This window comes from Cydia fagiglandana, chromosome 3 (genome assembly GCF_963556715.1).
Source record: "Cydia fagiglandana chromosome 3, ilCydFagi1.1, whole genome shotgun sequence".
NCBI classification, from domain to species: Eukaryota; Metazoa; Arthropoda; class Insecta; order Lepidoptera; family Tortricidae; genus Cydia; species Cydia fagiglandana.
In genome coordinates this window covers 19,058,280-19,076,588 of record NC_085934.1, presented here as the reverse complement: position 1 = coordinate 19,076,588, position 18,309 = coordinate 19,058,280, and the positions used below count along the sequence as shown (strand labels likewise).

The following is an 18,309-nucleotide window of genomic DNA, read 5'->3' as shown; positions in this document are numbered from 1 at the left end:
TATTTCTTTGCTTTATTGGATACCTATAACAATAGCTGTTATTTAAAAAAAATGCGAGATCTTAAAGCAGGTTAGATTTGACTTGGCCAGTTTTCATTACATCAATCATTTTATAAAGTTATTCAACATATATATTTTGTAATTCTGATAAAAACTGGCCAAGCCAAATCTAACCTACTTTAAGATCTCACATTTTTTTTAAATAACAGCAATTGTTATAGGTATCCAATAAAGCAAAGAAATAGAGTTTAATACTTGTTTATAATGTTATTTTGTTCCTATAAATACATATTTGGATTTTGCATAGAACTTGGCACTCATTTAAATCTCCATTCTTTTTGCGGCGAACCCCACAGCCAAGCATAATTTTTGTATTGAACTTGGCTCTCCTTTTTTACATTTATGTTTTTGATGGGATATCAATACTTTTTGTAAAGAAAACTAGGCAGGTATTGAGATTTAATGTTTTTTCTTGTGTTTCCGCTGCATGTTTTTTACTTCTGTTCTTTGTATTAATTATGTGGTGCCGCGCGCCGCCAACGACACACCGTGGGCCGGTTGTTTAGCGCGTATTACAGGTTTTTTGTATGGGGACCCCCCCTATTTTTTAACTTTTTTTATTTTTAGATTTTTTCCTACGCTTACATACAATTACCGAGCTGGATTCCAAATTTCATCCTTCTAGGTCATCTGGAAGTAGGTTAGGTACTATATGTCAGTCACAATAAAAAAGAAATTTGTATGGGAACCCCCCCTATTTATTAACTTTTTTTTGTTTTTAGATTTTTTCCTACGCTTACACACAATAACCGAGCTGGATTCCAAATTTCATCCTTCTAGGTCATCTGGAAGTAGGTTAGGTTTAGGTACTTATATGTCAGTCCCAATAAAAAATGGTTTTTTTCTATGGGGACCCCCCCTATTTTATAACTTTTTTTAATTTTTAGATTTTTTCCTACGCTTTCACACAATAACTGAGCTGGATTCCAAATTTCATCCTTCTAGGTCATCTGGAAGTAGGTTAGGTTTAGGTACTTATATGTCAGTCACAATAAAAAATGGTTTTTTTGTATGGGGACCCCCCCTATTTTATAACTTTTTTTAATTTTTAGATTTTTTCCTACGCTTTTACACAATAACTGAGCTGGATTCCAAATTTCATCCTTCTAGGTCATCTGGAAGTAGGTTAGGTTTAGGTACTATAGGTATGTCAGTCAGTCTTAAAATTTACGACTTTTTGACCTTCATATCTTTATAACCGTTTGAGCTAGCTTCATGAAATTTGGGCTTCTAGATGTCCTTATGGATATAATTAAACACACGTAGTTTTATGTGTTTACGTTAAAGATGTTTTGAGTTATAGAAGGGTCAAAAGTGGCACCAAGTGGTTCGTGTAATATTACACTTGGCGCTGGCTAGCCAGTTCCTTTGCTTGAACTTGGCTTGACACGCTGCCGCGTGTCTAGATAAGAAGGTACTTGTTATTACCGAAAAAAGGATGAAAACACAGTTACGATAGGTATACTAGATATGCGGGCATTCTAATGACCTATGTCCCCGACAATATCCATCTTTCAAACACCATGTTTCTGCATTTCTTTTTATACAGACAGTCCGAAATCCATATGTGACTTTCTATAAGGAGCTACCGACCGGAACACGAATCGCAAAATAATAATGTATTAAAGCGCTCGGCAATTGTTTTTTTATGTGGGCCACGGTCGCGGCGTTTTGCGAAATCACTATGCGAGCTGCCTCATTACGGCTGCACCTACTTTTACTTTACACTCTCCTAGCGAACCTGGCCGGGGAAGCCGCGAATGATATTCAATCATGTTGGACAATTTTACTTATTTGAAAGCATCGAACTGGGCGATGGTCTCGTATTTCCCATTTCAATGATTAGAGAATAAAAATCTTATTGAATTATAAACTTTCATTCTCTTTGTAGTGCATGTGATCTTGTCCTCCAGGAAAAAAAATACCTAAAAGTAGTTATTTTTGAGAAATATTTTGTAGACCTAATACTTAGAATGCACTACTCGTAAGAATTCAAAAACATATAGTATAGCATCGCCGAAATTCACATACAGATTCTCGGAAACCTTTAGATATAGTTCTTTAACCATATTAGGGTTGTGCTTGGTATGGAAAGCAACATTGACCTAAGCCGGCATTTCACGAATTTGACCTTCGTCCTAGCCTCATATCTTAGAGACATTTCTGACCCTTATGTTGCCTGGAGTATGACTAAACCTTCTTATTTTCGTGCTATAGACATTTTGTGAGAAATCTGTCCACTGTTTATTATCCCTTAAACTTTTCTTAGATTTTCTATGTAAGCCATTAATTCGGCTACAAATGAAACTTTATATTTATTCAGCTCATAGTTGTGATAGGTGTGCGATGTAACTTATACCGTAACTCGACTCCGCGTAAACGCAAAGGTATAGTTAAGTTGATGCATTGTAACTAGTAATCGTTCTCCCTGTGATGCCGTGGGAACCGCGATGCGAACTATAGTTTTCTTTTCTTTTATTCACCGACTAATCGTTAGGAGTCTCGCACATTTCTTGCTCTTACTTAATAACATCATCAACATAGCTACAAGCTTTCAACGACCCGACTATCCGTACGCACTAACAAATGATGTGTACTCATGGAAAATAGGTCATCATCATTATAAATAGTGTAGACACTTGCTTCTGCAATTATTCACCAAGCCCGCTAAATATTTGTCTTATGGACGACGGTTTTAAAGCTGTAACTAGCACACAACATACAAAAAATGTAATTGAGCTTGATGGCCTACACTTTGAACTAGTGAGTTATAATTACTAGCAAATTGCACCTTCGATGTAGGTGAGCGTAGAGAGAGTTTATGGATGTGCATAGTGTTAATAGCACCCCGCCATCCCGGCACGTTGAATGAGCCTACATATATGAGCTCAGGAGGAAACGCAGCCAAATTATAATTAGCTCACTGCGATGCGTTAACAGGTCAATGACACGCACAGCACGCGACCAAATGAAACTGTAACAGGCTCAACAATACGCCAATATATTGTGATCCTCGGTTGTTTGAAGGCTGTCAAGTTGTACAAGCTCACGTTAATCTGGCGGACATGGTTACATATTGGCAGTTGGCCATGTATTGGTTGTCACCGATAAACGGTGCTTATTGCTTAGATCAACCGTTAAGATAAGTTTTATGCCTTGATATTTACGTAATTCTAGTATAAAAAGATGCGTCTATTTTTAAGACGAATAACATTGGAATTAATCTTTAATAATTCAGATTTCACTTCTGACCTCGAAAAGTTTCATGATATTTTTATTTTAAAAGGCGGTATTGATTACCTATTACTCTAAAGTCTAAATTGAAAGTTGTTATCTAAAGTCTACTTGTCGGCTCTGTTTTTAGTTCAGGCGGACGCTTGTCAACAACTGAACCACTTTCATAGTTTTTGGTTATTGAACCAGCCAAACAACTTCTTTATTCTGTTGATTAGCTGTCACGACTCTATTCAGAGTGCCTTTACGAACGTTTTTTACATGTTCTGCCTTCGCTTTTTGCTCGTTTTCGGCAGTTCGATACACTTTCGTTGGGTCGGTCGCGGAGCGTAACCATGGCAACTATGTATTCGATAGCTGCAAAGCAGTATCCATCTACTCCATACACAATGGGACTACAATGTATGCACACAGGTTACACGGTGTAGGTTGTGACGTCTAAAGTGTGACGCCCGCTCAAATTAGACTGATGCGGCTTTTGAAGCCGTGTTAATTGTATACATCCGCTGGGATAGACATGCATCTCTGGATTGAAATTTGAGTGTCGCCTTAAATTCTATGCATATTTAACAAGTCAACCCTTTTCATAACGATAGTTTGAGGGAAGAATTAAAAGCCCTAACAATAGCAGAGTACCCTGAGGAACTCCTAATTATAACGGGCGAGGGCAAGGTCGCCGACCTTCCGCACGCTCGGGTTAGCGTGCGTATATCTCCGTTTCTCCCGAGACAGTTGGGGTTTAAGTAAGGAGGGGGACACGTAGGGAAAGGTTGAATTTACGAATACGGTACGGTACGGTTGAAACGGGAGTAGTTTCGTTAGACCTAAAAATTATGTTGACATAGGGCAGATATCCATTAGGAACTGTTTTATCAGATAACGATATTTGTTTGCGTAACTCCTTTTTTTTTACTCCTTATTTTGAAGCAGAAAAGATTACGTTTGAGAAATTATAAATGTAATTATTCATTAAACCTAGAGATGTAAGTTTTTTGATGCTATAAGCCATTTATTTTTAGATTCTCTTGTGTAAAAACTACTCGAACCAATATTCACCAAAAGCGCAGAAAAGTTGAACTCTCAAAAAGGCAGAGGTGATATTGCAGTGAGTCACTGAAAGCGTGCCGCTGCCGCTTGATATGAATACCTTTTGACGCGCACAATGATGGGAACCTTTCGTATTCATACGGTAGCAGAACAGTAACGCATTAATCTCAGTCAAAGGCCAGCTATTTGGTATGACATATGGGCTATTAGAGAAATTTGCTTTTGGAATTCTGTTGTCTGTTTACCTAAAAGGTTTTCTAAAGTACCTAGCTTAATCAAAGCTGGTTCATTTGTTCTTTGTACAGTCAGCCAGAAAAGTAGTCTACCACTTTTCGACTCTATCATCTGATTGATAGAGTCGAAAAGTGGTAGACCACTTTCTTGGCTGACCGTACCTAGTCTTGTAAATCTATGGAATGCTAAACTTCTTCGGCATTGCAACAACCAACAAGAACAACATACAAAACCTCGATATCAAAACTTGCTGTCAGTTGTGAAAAATTTAGATTCTTCAAAAAAGGTTCTAGTTCGTAAACGTAGCGTAGCATTAATCGTGTGTATGTGTAGTGTCATTTCTGTTTTCTTTTCTAATGAGAGTTTTGTTTCACTGTAGCCGAAAGTATCGTAAAAAACGAATGTGGAATGTATCGCGATATGGTTTTGCTGCATATCTAATAGAGATTTGCGTATGTGCCAGGCCCCTATTGTGATAAGGTCGTACGCCCCGACGAGCGCATTATCCTAACAACAATACGCGAGAAAGCACCGTGTCATCGCAATCGTTCTCGCTTTCACGATGCCCGAATATTATACCTCTAATATCCACTTGTGTACCTACTTATACCTGCTTCCACTATTCAGAAGTAGGTAGCCCGTTTTCTATCTACAAAAAAGCGAAGTGGAGAAAAGTAGAAACGAGCGTTCTATGTTCGAGATCGCATTTATTTGTCGCCTAAATTAATGTCAAGAGCTATATTTCTTTGTTACCGCCTGAACAGTACCGTGCTGAATGTGCAACATTTTAAGAGTTCGTTTTCCTTCCCCAGGAAGAAAGATTTTCATACCTCGTAGCCGACGGTAACCAAAGTTTAATGGTTCGAGTAACCTACCTTAACTATATTTAACTCTAATGATATTACCTTTGACGCTATAAGCGGAATCATTATCGCCTCCACCAAACAACACAAAAACGTCCGAAATATAGACATCTTTCACATTTATTATAATGTTTCTAGAAATTCTGACAACCTTCATGATGGATCATTAATCACGGTCAAGTATTCTCCGGAATCGATTGAGCCCTGCGCAACACGATTAGTTGATGGAACTGAATATGTTTTCAATTCGCTGCCAATGTATGATGAAATAGGGACGGAGGCAGGCATCCTCTTGAACTTTACGATCGATTTGCGGTTTTACGACTGATAAATGGCTTCTGTCGCTGTTGCTTCTAGAAAGCTTCAAATCTGTGCCAAACTTGCAGTGTGCATGTGTCTAGGTTTACGTTCGGCATATTTCGAATCGCTATACAAAAACTTAGGTAAGTACATAATTTGGTTGTTGCCCTGGGCAATATCGGTCAACATGATGTCCAAATATTTAAAGACTAACATTTATATACCATTCTTTAATTGCAATGTTGTCTTCATTAAAACTATACCTAAAACCTACAAGCGGCAAGCTATTGTTTTTAGATTTAAAACAGTCTGGCTCCATTTAATATCAACATCTAAACTTTTTCCCGCTACCCTTCCCCACTCCGGCCTTGCTGTCTAAACACATTACGGCATAGTTAATGCGTCTAGCCGACCTCACACCAGACACCTCGTAGAGACGTCAAGCGGTATCTCCCAGTCTTTGTTTTTGACTGTCCACATACCCCGGAGTTTCCTTTGGGTTTTGCACATGTTTGAATAGATTAGCTGTATAAGCTGGGCTTAGTCGCTGCTTGGCGTGAGGACGTGACATATAAGTTATATGGAAAACTCCAGTCTATTTTTATTTTCGAATAAGCATATTATTAGGATTAGGAACCACTCACATGGTATTTATTACTTGAACTTCTTACCGGTCGGCACGGTTTATGTCTTCACTATACCAAACACACATTCATTTACGTTTCTACACTCTACCTCTATTTGGCCACTCGGGCAAATGCAACCTGTTCAAACTATTAATCGCATTTGTCATAGTAGATTCATCATGTATAAATTAAACACGAGAAACGATAAAATATATTATTTAGAAGTAAACTATTTAGCACATACAGAATATGCCTCTAGCCGATGTCACAAGAGAACATTTATCACTTCGCCAGTGCATAGAAACAAAATATACGGTATCTACAATCTTTGCCTTTGTTTTAACCCGTCCGCGGGCCATTTAATCTCTCGTTGCCTATAGCATACATTTGAATAGGTTGGCACAAAAGCTGGGTTTAATCGCTTCATGCAGTGGCAAACTGTTTGTGCACAAAATTGCATAAATTTATTATACCTTTTATATTATATTTGCCACTGTTCTCCCTGTAGCGTCAGTTTAAATGGAATATTGTATTTGTATTGGTGACGTACGAGTTGATTTTACTTACGTATTGTTAGTGTAAATGTAATGCTTGTATTACATTATTGTGCTTTTGTGTAACAGCTGTGTAAATGAGGTTAAGAATTAACCGCAGAAACTGTTGCTAACATAGTGTCGATTTTACATATGACGAGGATAGTTTACATCAGTTATTAATAAGGTTTTTAATGCCTATTTAAATCCAAATTTACATAACTCTAACCATGGATTCATGGAACCCGTTTGACAGAAACGTAATAATGCAGAATTTTAACATCTTTATTATGAGTGTTATGATGACTCGTAAGTTCATAACTTATGAAATGAATGGTCTTTTACTGATTCTACCATTTACTGAGTCCAAGTTCCAATTGCTTTTATTTATCTTCTCGTCTGTTCTAACCACACAATACCTGTGAATTCCAGGCCGCATTCACTCCGCCATCGTGTCCGGCGTCAGCCTGGAGACGCGCTCGGTCACCGTGGAGTGGTACGAGCGCGGCGAGACCAAGGGCAAGGAGGTGGAGATCGACGCCATCCTCGCGCTCAACCCGGAGCTGGCAGGCTCGAGGCACACGCCGCATCTACAGCCTATGCCTAATAAAATTACACGGGTAAGCTCTATGGACGTTATGCTCTCCTGGTACTTTTACTAAGAACATTTAAAGCGAAAGCGAAAAGCCAGTGTGACACACGTTACGCACGTATGTTACCTACTTTGACCAGAGAAAATAGTTTAGAACGACAATTATTTAAATTTTAACTGTTAACAGGTAAAACGTGTGCAAACCCTTTGAGATTAACTCATATATTTTATTGCTAAAATCTCATTGAAAATGAATATTTAACTTCTGAGAATCAAAAATAGTAGTCGTGCTCTATTTGTAAAGTATTAGCATATTACACACGTGCAGGGATGCCGGAAGGACCCTGATCCATAAAATTGAGGCAGGTCTTTGTACCACTGAACCGTGTCGCAGCTCAGTCAATGACCACGCTCGCTTGCTTGCCGAACTATTCGCCTACTCTAACGCTTGCCATCTTAACTCGAGTGATTTCATCTACTAATCATAACTACTAAACACTCGGCGTTGCATCATTTAATGATAATGCATTTATAAAGGGCTATGGAGATGATGAAACCATGCAAGCAACCTTGCTTAATCTTCAATTTGCAGTTTATGGTAGACTGTTTGCTTCAGATACTAGAGTATTAAGTACTTAAATTAGTAGTACATACATACCTATGAGTAATTTTAACAGAGAACATCTTATTAGAAGGTATAGTTATGTAGTATTGTTTATATTCGTAGGCTGTAGTAAGTTATCAGATAATTGACAATTTCATGTGTTATCTACACTTTTGGAGTAATCAATGGCAACCCACATTAGTAGGTGAAGCATGAACCCGCCATGGATATCGATTAGCTGGCCGCTTCAGCGCGTACCAACCCGCGATCACTCGCATTGTTTGCCCACAAGCACGTTGCTATTCGACGCACAGTCCTTCGCCTCAATCCGGGAAAGCATAATGTGTCTTCCACTTTTGCTATCCTAGTACTTATTACTTTAAATACTACTAGAAATATCAGGACAATTGCCTATACTTAGTGAAATTCGCTCATCAATGAACGGAACCTAGTGTTACGACTGTCATAGAAACTCAAGAACAATGTAGAAATGTTCCCATACATCATCAGCTGGCAGGTGATCATTTTATTGCAGTGCGACTTTTTGCTTGTTAGTTATTGCACACAACATATCATCCTATATTGTAGTGCAATAAGTTACCGGAATTGTAATTTAGATAGTTTTTAAAGTTACCACTGTTGCTAAGGCAACGCGCACGCCTTTCAAACCACATTTCACAACAGGTAGTGAAACGTAGATTTTACACGTGATGCGTCATCATCTGAAATGAAGTTTTATATCAATATCACTCTGTGTGTCATTAGGCTGCTCGTAAAATATTCACGTGATGTCTGTTTTTGATATATGTACGAGCCCCGATGCAAATGATTTCGTCTAGTTCCGCGCAACAATTTTGTTTATTTTAATAAATTTTACACATGAACATATAATGACCCAGTAATGGGAACCATAATAGCAATGTTTAATGTAGTTTATTTTGATCGTATAATAAAATTGCATGAGACTTTTATTGCTGAAAAAAAGGACTTTTCAAAAACGTTGTCCAAATCATATTGTCCTCTCTTACAGCACTGCTGCATGCATGGGCTCGAAACAAAATTGTCAGTACATTGACAGAGCCCTATTGCTTTCCCTGGTAATAGCCCTTTTCACATATGTTGTAATCCTACCCGTCAAAAAAAATATAATAAATCATTATTTTTTTTCTTTCAGTACAAACGTTATTTCTTGTATTTGGATTTAGTTATTGCAGAGTATTACCATATAAAATTAAATTACATTAGTATAAGCATTAAATATTAGTAATTTTTAAACAAAAACATTATTTTTGAACAAACGCGTGAACCTCAAAAAATGGGGTCACCTGACGAAAACATATGCATCGGGGCTCGTACACCGAAACACTTACCTACAAGTAGCGGCTGTCGATGTTTACCACAACAATGCATTAGTCGCGTGCCGGCCGTCGGTCAGATGATTGATACCCGACCTTCCGACTTGTACGGCTGTCTGACGCACGGCTCGCATCGATTTTCTATCGCCCTATTAGAAGAACAGTTTCACTTTCCACCCAGACTGGAACGTTAGGGACGCTAGTGTTCCGCAGATTCGATACGATGACCATGTCAGACGACGCCACGGATAAACCTGTAAGTTTTACTCTCGATTGGAGTTCGATCGGTCTCGTGAAAGCCTAGATTAGATTAGGCTCGCAAAAAAGTATCGCGAAAGAATTACACACGATCGACTGGGCACTTTCGCTGTTTTGTTTTGTCTGTCTCGTTGCTCCATCTCCCGCTGTGCGCCAAATGTTATGTCTAGATCATAAAGTTAACAGGCAGCGTATGTCAACGAGACGCTTTCTTTGCTACTTGCGTTGCGCAGTGCTAATACACAAGTTGTTTTTTCTTTTGCTAAAGTCCAAAGAAGAGCAGCGGGAAAGGCCGAGAGTTAGAGACAAGAACGTTACGAGTATGTAGACCAGTAGACCTTACTGCTTTCGATCTTGCCGCGGTAGTGTCTAAGTAAGTAGGGTATTAAACACCCACCTGTGGATGTACCCTTCCGATCGTTCGAACTCCAATCCTCTGACTGATGCTTGAAGGAGGCATCGGGCTCCTCGTCGGACGACGGCGGGTTCCTGGCGGGCGCGGAGGGCGAGGGCGCCGGCGACTCCGGCCACACGCTGCCCGTGCGCAACTCACGGACGGTACGAGCACGGGCTCCGGACGACAACCACGTCTGTCGTCAATTTTTGTATCTCTTATTTGACTCCAGCCCGATTTAAACGGTTTCATACAATATTCAATGTATAGAATCGCATGAATTTTGGAAAAGTTTGGGGTTTTTGACCGGTAATAATTGCTAATAGGTATATCGATCAAAAATTCCATCTTTAAATGCCAGAACTGTGTTGTAGTGTCGTTCTATATTTTGTATTATTTTGTTGTTTTTGAATACTGATTTGATGATAATCAATCACTGAATATCGCTTTTATTCCTCTTATATAAATAAAAAAAATATCCCAAAAATTTTAAGAGATACGAAAATTCATGACATGACAAAGGTTTCTCTCACTCGATCCGAAAACTGTTTTCTACACACTGTTTTAACTTTTACGTTGCTCCACGATCTATGATTTGCACACCAAGTGAACAGCTTGTTTTGGTTTCTGATCGATTGTGTTATTGTCATGTTGGCCGCACAATACAACCGCCACACCGTGACAAAAACTCAATTGATTATTCCGTAGTCGTATTGTGAATATTTGAAGCAATTAGAATTAATATTACACTTTGGTATCAAAGTTAAAGGTTAACTTGTAACGAATTTGTTTACAATTGCACTTATTTAATGGCATGACATCATGACGGCGCTGATTCATCTTCCCACACCAATTCTAAAAGGAATGTTTCTTCAAAAACTATATAAAAAATGTATAATCACTGACGGTGCTTGTGTAAATATTGTTAATTTCTTGGTAATACATTTTAGAGGAATAATGGCACAGTCACAATATAACAGATCACGTAAATACATACATACTACTGTTATTAAATAATATGGTTGCATCTAGGGGACTTATTATTTCTATTCTTCCACAAATCTTCTAAAAGGACCCATGAAGTCTTTTTAAGGTGTACGGTGTGCATGCAAGATTATGAATGGTACGCACAATTCTTCATCAATGGAAATTTTACTTTATATGTACTTTCCGTTTTCAGCATTTAATAAATGATGATGTGCTTAAAACCATTTAACTTAAAACAAGCGATTTGATCATCTATGGGTACACCATTATTATTGAACCTTTGCTGGTTTTAAGAACCTCACACAGTCAACGGAGTTACCTGCAATAAATATGTTACACTACGAAGGCCGCAAAAATATCTGACACGATCTTATTTGTAGAGCCATAAGAGCGTGTTACATATTTTTGCGGCCTTCTAAGAGTAACATATTATTGCAGGTGACTGTTGTACATAAATAGCTACTAATACAGCAGTCTTTTTATAGTACTTTTTTATCAGTCTGCAGCCATTCTTGACGTTAGGGCGTGTCTAGTAATTAAGTGTACGATAAATGGTGCTAACTTGTTAATACCCTAATGCGATTCATAGGGGATAATGGACTATGAAACAAAGCCAATATATTAGCTCAAGTGATTAGCTTTCTTTAGTGTACCGTCACTTTCAATACTCTTTTTATAGTGTTTCCAGTTAATTAAATATTTTGAATTATCTATGTCGTAGTTATTTTCCAATTTTTATGTAGATGCTAGGTAGAAATAGAAAGTAACGTAAAATTGTAGTAAAAGTATGACATTCCTTAATGCAATATATTATGTGTTCCGTACTCCACATCGGATATCTTCATTGAGAGAGTAACGCGATCGTTGACCAATGATGCCGCTAGCGTCTATGTAGTCGCTCCGCCCCACGCCGTGACGTAGTTCCGCTTCCACTTCCTGCGAACCGTTGCTCGCTTCCCGCCACTCGCCACCGCCATGTCATTGTTTCGTCGACCGTCTTGACCGATGGTCCGCAAATATTTTTTGCGTATATTTTTGCAGCATGGTGCTTTAACATTTCCGATCCAAAGCTCGGTCGATTAAATAGTGAGATATGGCAGAGATCGCCACTATTAGTCTTTTGGCGGTCTCGCGATCGAAGTCATCGAACGGTGCTTTTCGATTCTACCCACTTTTTTCTTGCTAAATTAATTTTCACATTCCATGCTGCTAAAATCGTTACCGTTAACTCGCATTTTCGAGATCGAAGTAGGAAGTGCGTCAGTGGTTTTTGTTAACAAGTGGTAACAAGTCGCTCCGCATCGGAGAGGGAACGTGCGGTCATCGTGCCTGCGGCGGCGGCGGCGGCGCCCGGGCGGCGCGGCGGCGGACGGCCTGCGCGCGCTGCTTTCGGGCGCCGCGCTTCGCTGATAAGGAGGTTTGGATTGTCTCGAACCATCCGGTGAGCCAGTTTAAGATATTCTAATTTTATTGGCGTTCAGAAGCTACTTCGTCACTCGCGGAGGGTTCTCAGGCAGTAGCCTGGGAGTACCTCGTGTTGTTAGTTGCGGCGCGACCGGGGCGCCCCGTCCCCCGGCGCGGGGGCGCGGGCCCGCCCCCGCCCCCGCCCGCGCGCGCCGCGTCTTCTGCTGTCGTCCAAGGTGACTCCGAGACACCGCGACGCTGCGGGCCACGGTGGACGCCTCCAGTCCGCAGGACTCGGAGAGACGTCACACGCCCGCTCCTGTTGCTGCAGTCGCGGTGCGGACGCCTCCAGTCCGCGGGACTCCGAGAGACGTCACACGCCCGCTCCTGTTGCTGCAGTCGCGGTGCGGACGCCTCCAGTCCGCGGGACTCCGAGAGACGTCACACGCCCGCTCCTGTTGCTGCAGTCGCGGTGCGGACGCTTCCAGTCCGCGGGACTCCGAGAGACGTCACACGCCCGCTCCTGTTGCTGCAGTCGCGGTGCGGACACCTCCAGTCCGCGGGACTCCGAGAGGCGTCACACGCCCGCTCCTGTTGCTGCAGTCGCGGTGCGGACGCCTCCAGTCCGCGGGACTCCGCGAGACGTTACACGCCCGCTCCTATTGCTGCAGTTGCGGTGCGGACGCTTCCAGTCCAGCGGGACTCCGAGAGATCCGCGTGGCTCTGCGAGACGTCACACGCCCGCTCCTGCAGCTGCGGGCGCATCGCGGGTGGATCGCGCCAAGGTGAAGGCGGACCGCTTCTGCGTCCCGACTGCTCGAGCGGAAGGAAGGTAAGTTACGTGTAAGCAGTGGAAATGCTACGAGTACAGCGACGATCGCCGCGTTGGTTGCCGGCCGTCATGACGTCGCTGGTGACCTACGCGCCGGTGGTGGCCACCACGATGGCACCGCCGAGGGCAACAGCGTCGCCGTGATGATGCGTGCAACTACGAGCCTAGCCATCGGCGCCTCCCGTGCCGGTAACGTCCGTCACGCGCACCGGCGCCTGTCGAGCTGGCCGCCACGACGGCGCCTCTCGCACCTGAGCCTGGCGACGGTGGCCGCCATGATGGCGCCGCCCGCTCGATGACACCGCCTGCCCCCCGAGCTGGCCGCCACGATGGCGCCTCTCGCATTACGCATCGACGCGGCGGCGGCGGCTGCCACAATGGCGCTGCCCGCCACGATGATGCCGCCCGCCACGATGGCACCACCACCTGCGCACTGGCGCCTCTCGAGCTGGCCGCCACGATGGCGCCTCTCGCCTCACAGCAGTGCCTCCCAGACCAGCCAGCCAGACGGCGACCGCCTCATGCACCGGTGCCTCCCGAGCTGGCCGCCACGATGGCGCCTCTCGCCGCACGCACCGGCGCCTCCCCGCCACGATGGAGCCGCCCGCCTCACGCGACAACGCCTCTAGAGCGGGCCGCCACTATGGGTCCTCGCCTCACGCACCAGCGCTTCCCGAACCAGTGGCGGCCGCCATGAGCCGCCCGGCCTCAGGCACCGGTGCAACACCCCCCCCCCCCCCCCCAGCCGGCCGCCACGATGGCGCCCCTAGCTTCACGCACCGGCGCCTCCCGAGCGGCGGCGGTTGCCACAATCACGCCGATGCTGTCCACCGATGCTGCAACTACGACGATGTCGTCCCTTGCTCGCTGGGCGCCACAGTATCAGTTTTGTCCTGTCCACATGGTTCCATTGAGGTACGCAGGCGCCTATAGCTATGGTGCAGGTATAGGTATGGTATGGTACAGCACGAACAGACCGCTAAGCTCTTGGTTTCGGTTAAAGAATCCTCCGGCGACGGCAGACAAGGTCGTAAAGAGCCCCGTCCTAGCGCGGCTCGACTGCCCGGAGTTGAAAGCGGTAAGATATGTCGATACTCAGAGGAAAATACGTCGTGTTCCCGGGCTTCATAAAGGTGCTGGTCGACTTCGCTGTGTCGCTTCGAAGCTCCTACGACTTCTCGAGGCCATGGAGTGGTCCAACCGGAGAACAGCTAGCGACAAGGCCCTGTGCGACCGCTCGAAACCGAGGTGAAAGGCATCGAAAAGGTCTGCAGACTTCACATAATTATCTCTGCTTGCTCGCGCTCTCTAGCTTAAGTTCCGTCTTACAAAGACGAACTCGTGCGAAAAGCCATAATAAACAAAATGGGACAAATAAACCCGCTGCGCCTGAACAAGCTTGAGTTTCCGGTGCTAAGAGAAAGGGGCCAGGAGGACTCCAGCAGTTTCCATCTGTCTGTATTCGACTTTATCGAAACAGTTTTGTTACGCAAAGCGCCAAAATCGATTTTAGACTTGATTTCATCAGTTCGATTTCCTTAAAAGCATGCTACTAACTCGATGCCCTATACTAACTCGATATAGGGTGTCTCTTCGGATAAAGCGAATTAGACCATCACGCTCCTAGACATCACGTGGGACACGCGGCACAACACACCGATTGAAAGTTTTCTTTTTCGCGACATACAGGCCTGCCTTGCTGCAGAGTTTCTCGCAGAAATGAGACTCAATGCCTTCTGTTCAGTCTCAAATTCGCAAACTTTAGTTCATGGAGGAAGGTGAAGCCTTCGCAGTCCCCAGCAACACGGAGCTGCCGAAAGCCTCGCACCACTTTCTTCCTCATCTTATGCAAGCAGTCCGTTACAATCTCCAATATTGGTAGACAATGTACGAGGTAAGGCCCTTTCAGCGAAGAGTAACCGTTAACGGGCCGCATCTGCAGCGCTGACGACAGAAGTGTAAACATACAACCGCACCGGTACAGTATACATAAAACGACGGCGACACTACATCCCTTCCGTTACTACGGCTGTCGCAAAAACTGCTGATGCCAGCAGATCGTCTACAGGTCGCGCTGGTTGCTTGCTACTTGCCAGGTCGGTACAACCCCCGAGGGCAACGGTTTATCAAGAAGTCACTGCGCGCCCGAGTGGCAGCTGCGCCCAGCAGCCGCCGAGACTGTCTTCACCTGACAGGCGCCTTGTTGGCCGGCCTCCGCTTTCGAGAGCCCTCGCACTGTGCCACGGTATTTCTTAACAGACTCATTGAACTGCTACCACGACCTTTGACAGCTGCCTGTGAGACTTGGCATGGATGTCTCCACCTCCCAGCCTAGTCTGTGTACTGCGACGGCGTGATAAGGAGTCTTAAAGCAGCTGTGGTAAGCTTGCAATTTACTGGCGGTCCTAGTGAACACAACGTCAGACCGCCCTCCCTTACGAGTCAACGACCTTAAGAATGAGGCGTAGCTCCTGTCAGATAGGACGCTCCAACACCGAGCTGGCGGGATCAGGAGTGACGTCCGCTACTGGCGTGACTGGCGCATGCATATAACATGCCAAGGTCTAACGCTACGTAGCGAACGAAACGCAACTGTCACTGTCTCACTAATATGGAAGAACCGGATATTCCCGATTCCGGTACTGTGTTTGTATAGAAAACAGTAACGGGAGCCCCTAGATCGTCCCCTTGTCTAGGCTGCATGTACGGCCACAATGTAGAAACGGTCTTTATGGTGCATCAAAAATAAGATCAACTGCCAGGTACCTCTATCCAGTGAAGTAGCGAGCTATCTCAGACGTCTATTTCTATTATCCATGTTAGCTTTCAGAACGATACTCGTTCATAAGCCTCTCACAAGTGCTGTGTATGAACCACTATCGGACACTATGCCTTCTTCCAACGCCATTAATAGCGAGACCAGCGCCTCCCAAAGCACCAGCTTGGGACGCGAGACATCTACTTGCCCTAATTTAAATAGCCCTACAACGTTAGGTACGTTAGAAGAAGTACGATAGAATAGCTACCGCACTTTTGCTGTTAGCATCAGGCAGCAGGGTCAATGACCTTACTCTACTACACTGTAGCCCGGGCAATTACATAGATAACTTTAACGCTATTATTTTGTGTCCGAAATTCGGCTCTAAACCAGATAACGTGTCTTACCGACTGGACTCTTAGAAGCTCCGGAATAAAGTATAGACCCAGTATAAGTAGGTAGTCTGGGTACGTCACCTTGCGAGAATTACACAAAATGTTAGGGGACACTTCGCTTATTTCTTTCAGCCACAGTCTCATCCAAGCCGGCCTCGCCTACGATTGCTTTTGATCCACGATGTACTTAATAACTAAATTGGCTGGAAAGCTATTCACTTAGCGATATTTTCGCTTATGTTAATTGGGAACATGACTCGCCGAGATTCTGCGGATCGGATGCGATTTCGAATGAGAATTCTGTTAAACCAGTTTAACGTCAGATTCGAACCTGAGATTACAATTTCAATTCTCAATTTCCTGTAATTCACATTATAACGAGTCACTGTGATTTCATGGGTTGCAATATGGTGTATACATATTTATTCGTTCTCTGAGTTCTATGACAGTAGGTGTAGCCCTATCGCTTGCGCGCCCGCTAACTCGCCACCAGGAGATAATAAACAGGTCTCAATGAAGATATCCGATGTGGAGTACGGAACACATAATATAAAAATTTTACCTTCCAATAAAATTATTATTATGTTTCCTATCCACATCGGATATCTGAGTAATGCCTTCCTGGCAGGCTACTAGGCTACTTTTATGCCGACGGTACTTCTCCTCAACAATGACATGGCGGTGGCGAGTGGCGGGAAGCGAGCAACGGTTCGCAGGAAGTGGAAGCGGAACTACGTCACGGCGTGGGGCGGAGCGACTACATAGACGCTAGCGGCATCATTGGTCAACGATCGCGTTACTCTCTCAATGAAGATATCCGATGTGGATAGGAAACATAATAATAATTTTATTGGAAGGTAAAATTTTTATATATTATATATTTATTACTCAAATAAGTGACACAACATTAGTAAAAACTAACGCACTGTGAAACTACAAAATAAGAATACAAGAAAATAACAAAAAAACTACAAATTAAAGACGACGTTATTGCAACTTTAAATGTAAATAATTATATAGGTACTTATAGGTAATTTAGTTTCTAAGCATGATTATCGATTAATTTGCTTCTTAGGCTTGAGCATTCTAAGCCCCAGCTTATTGTAAGTTATTAAATGTTTCCGTTATTCGAAATCCTAATGTGTTGTCCCAATGATAAAAAATAAAGTAACTAGACCACTCATGTGACTGCAAGTTTCATCACAAGGAAACATCCCGGAAAACTTGTTATTATTCATTATAATTTCCTATGGGAAACAGTATTTCCGAAAGCTTTTCTAACTATTAGGACAGTTTCCTCAACTTGCACAATGCACATCTGACACCTCTAAAGCATCAAATAACAGTTCAACCATATCTAAGAGAATCCACGGAATTGGTAGCAAATATACCCGGCGATGCTACGTCTAACGAACACTCCTTATGGCTCCCTCATTTGGCACGGGCTCAAAACATCCTCGATTTATGAATGTCGACGCCATCTGAAAAGGAGACCGGCTGTTGTTAGCTGAGAAAACATGCCTAATTGCGTTGTAATTGAAATTATATCCCAGGATTTTTGCCGTATTTGGTTTACTAGCTTTTTCCTCAATGAGACATATGTTGTGTTATTTTACAATAATCTAAAAGTAGCATAACAGGTGACAAAGATACACAATCACTAATTGTGGAAACGTTAACGTTATTAAGGTAGCTTCCAAAATGGGTTTACTTAAATAAAAACGAAAAAAATATATACAAGAACTCGGTTCTGTAACTTTACGACTAGCGCCATCTATGTTTTTCTTGAGAAACTAAACAGCAAACCGTCTGCAAATAAACTTTTTCGTTTCA

The 18,309-nt window shown here is 43.0% G+C and overlaps 2 protein-coding genes across 2 annotated transcripts in view; one reads left to right on the top strand and one right to left on the bottom strand.

Annotated features, from left to right (window-relative positions):
• The window catches only part of LOC134680285 (bifunctional arginine demethylase and lysyl-hydroxylase PSR), a 359,994-nt gene that overhangs the window by 27,088 nt on the left and 314,597 nt on the right, over positions 1 to 18,309 (bottom strand). The window lies entirely within an intron of this gene.
• The window catches only part of LOC134680307 (kinesin-like protein Klp10A), an 82,532-nt gene that overhangs the window by 22,253 nt on the left and 41,970 nt on the right, over positions 1 to 18,309 (top strand). The window contains exon 2 of the mRNA XM_063539417.1: positions 7,330 to 7,517. Coding sequence (XP_063395487.1) covers positions 7,330 to 7,517 — 188 coding nt within the window. The remainder of the gene's footprint in view (positions 1 to 7,329; positions 7,518 to 18,309) is intronic.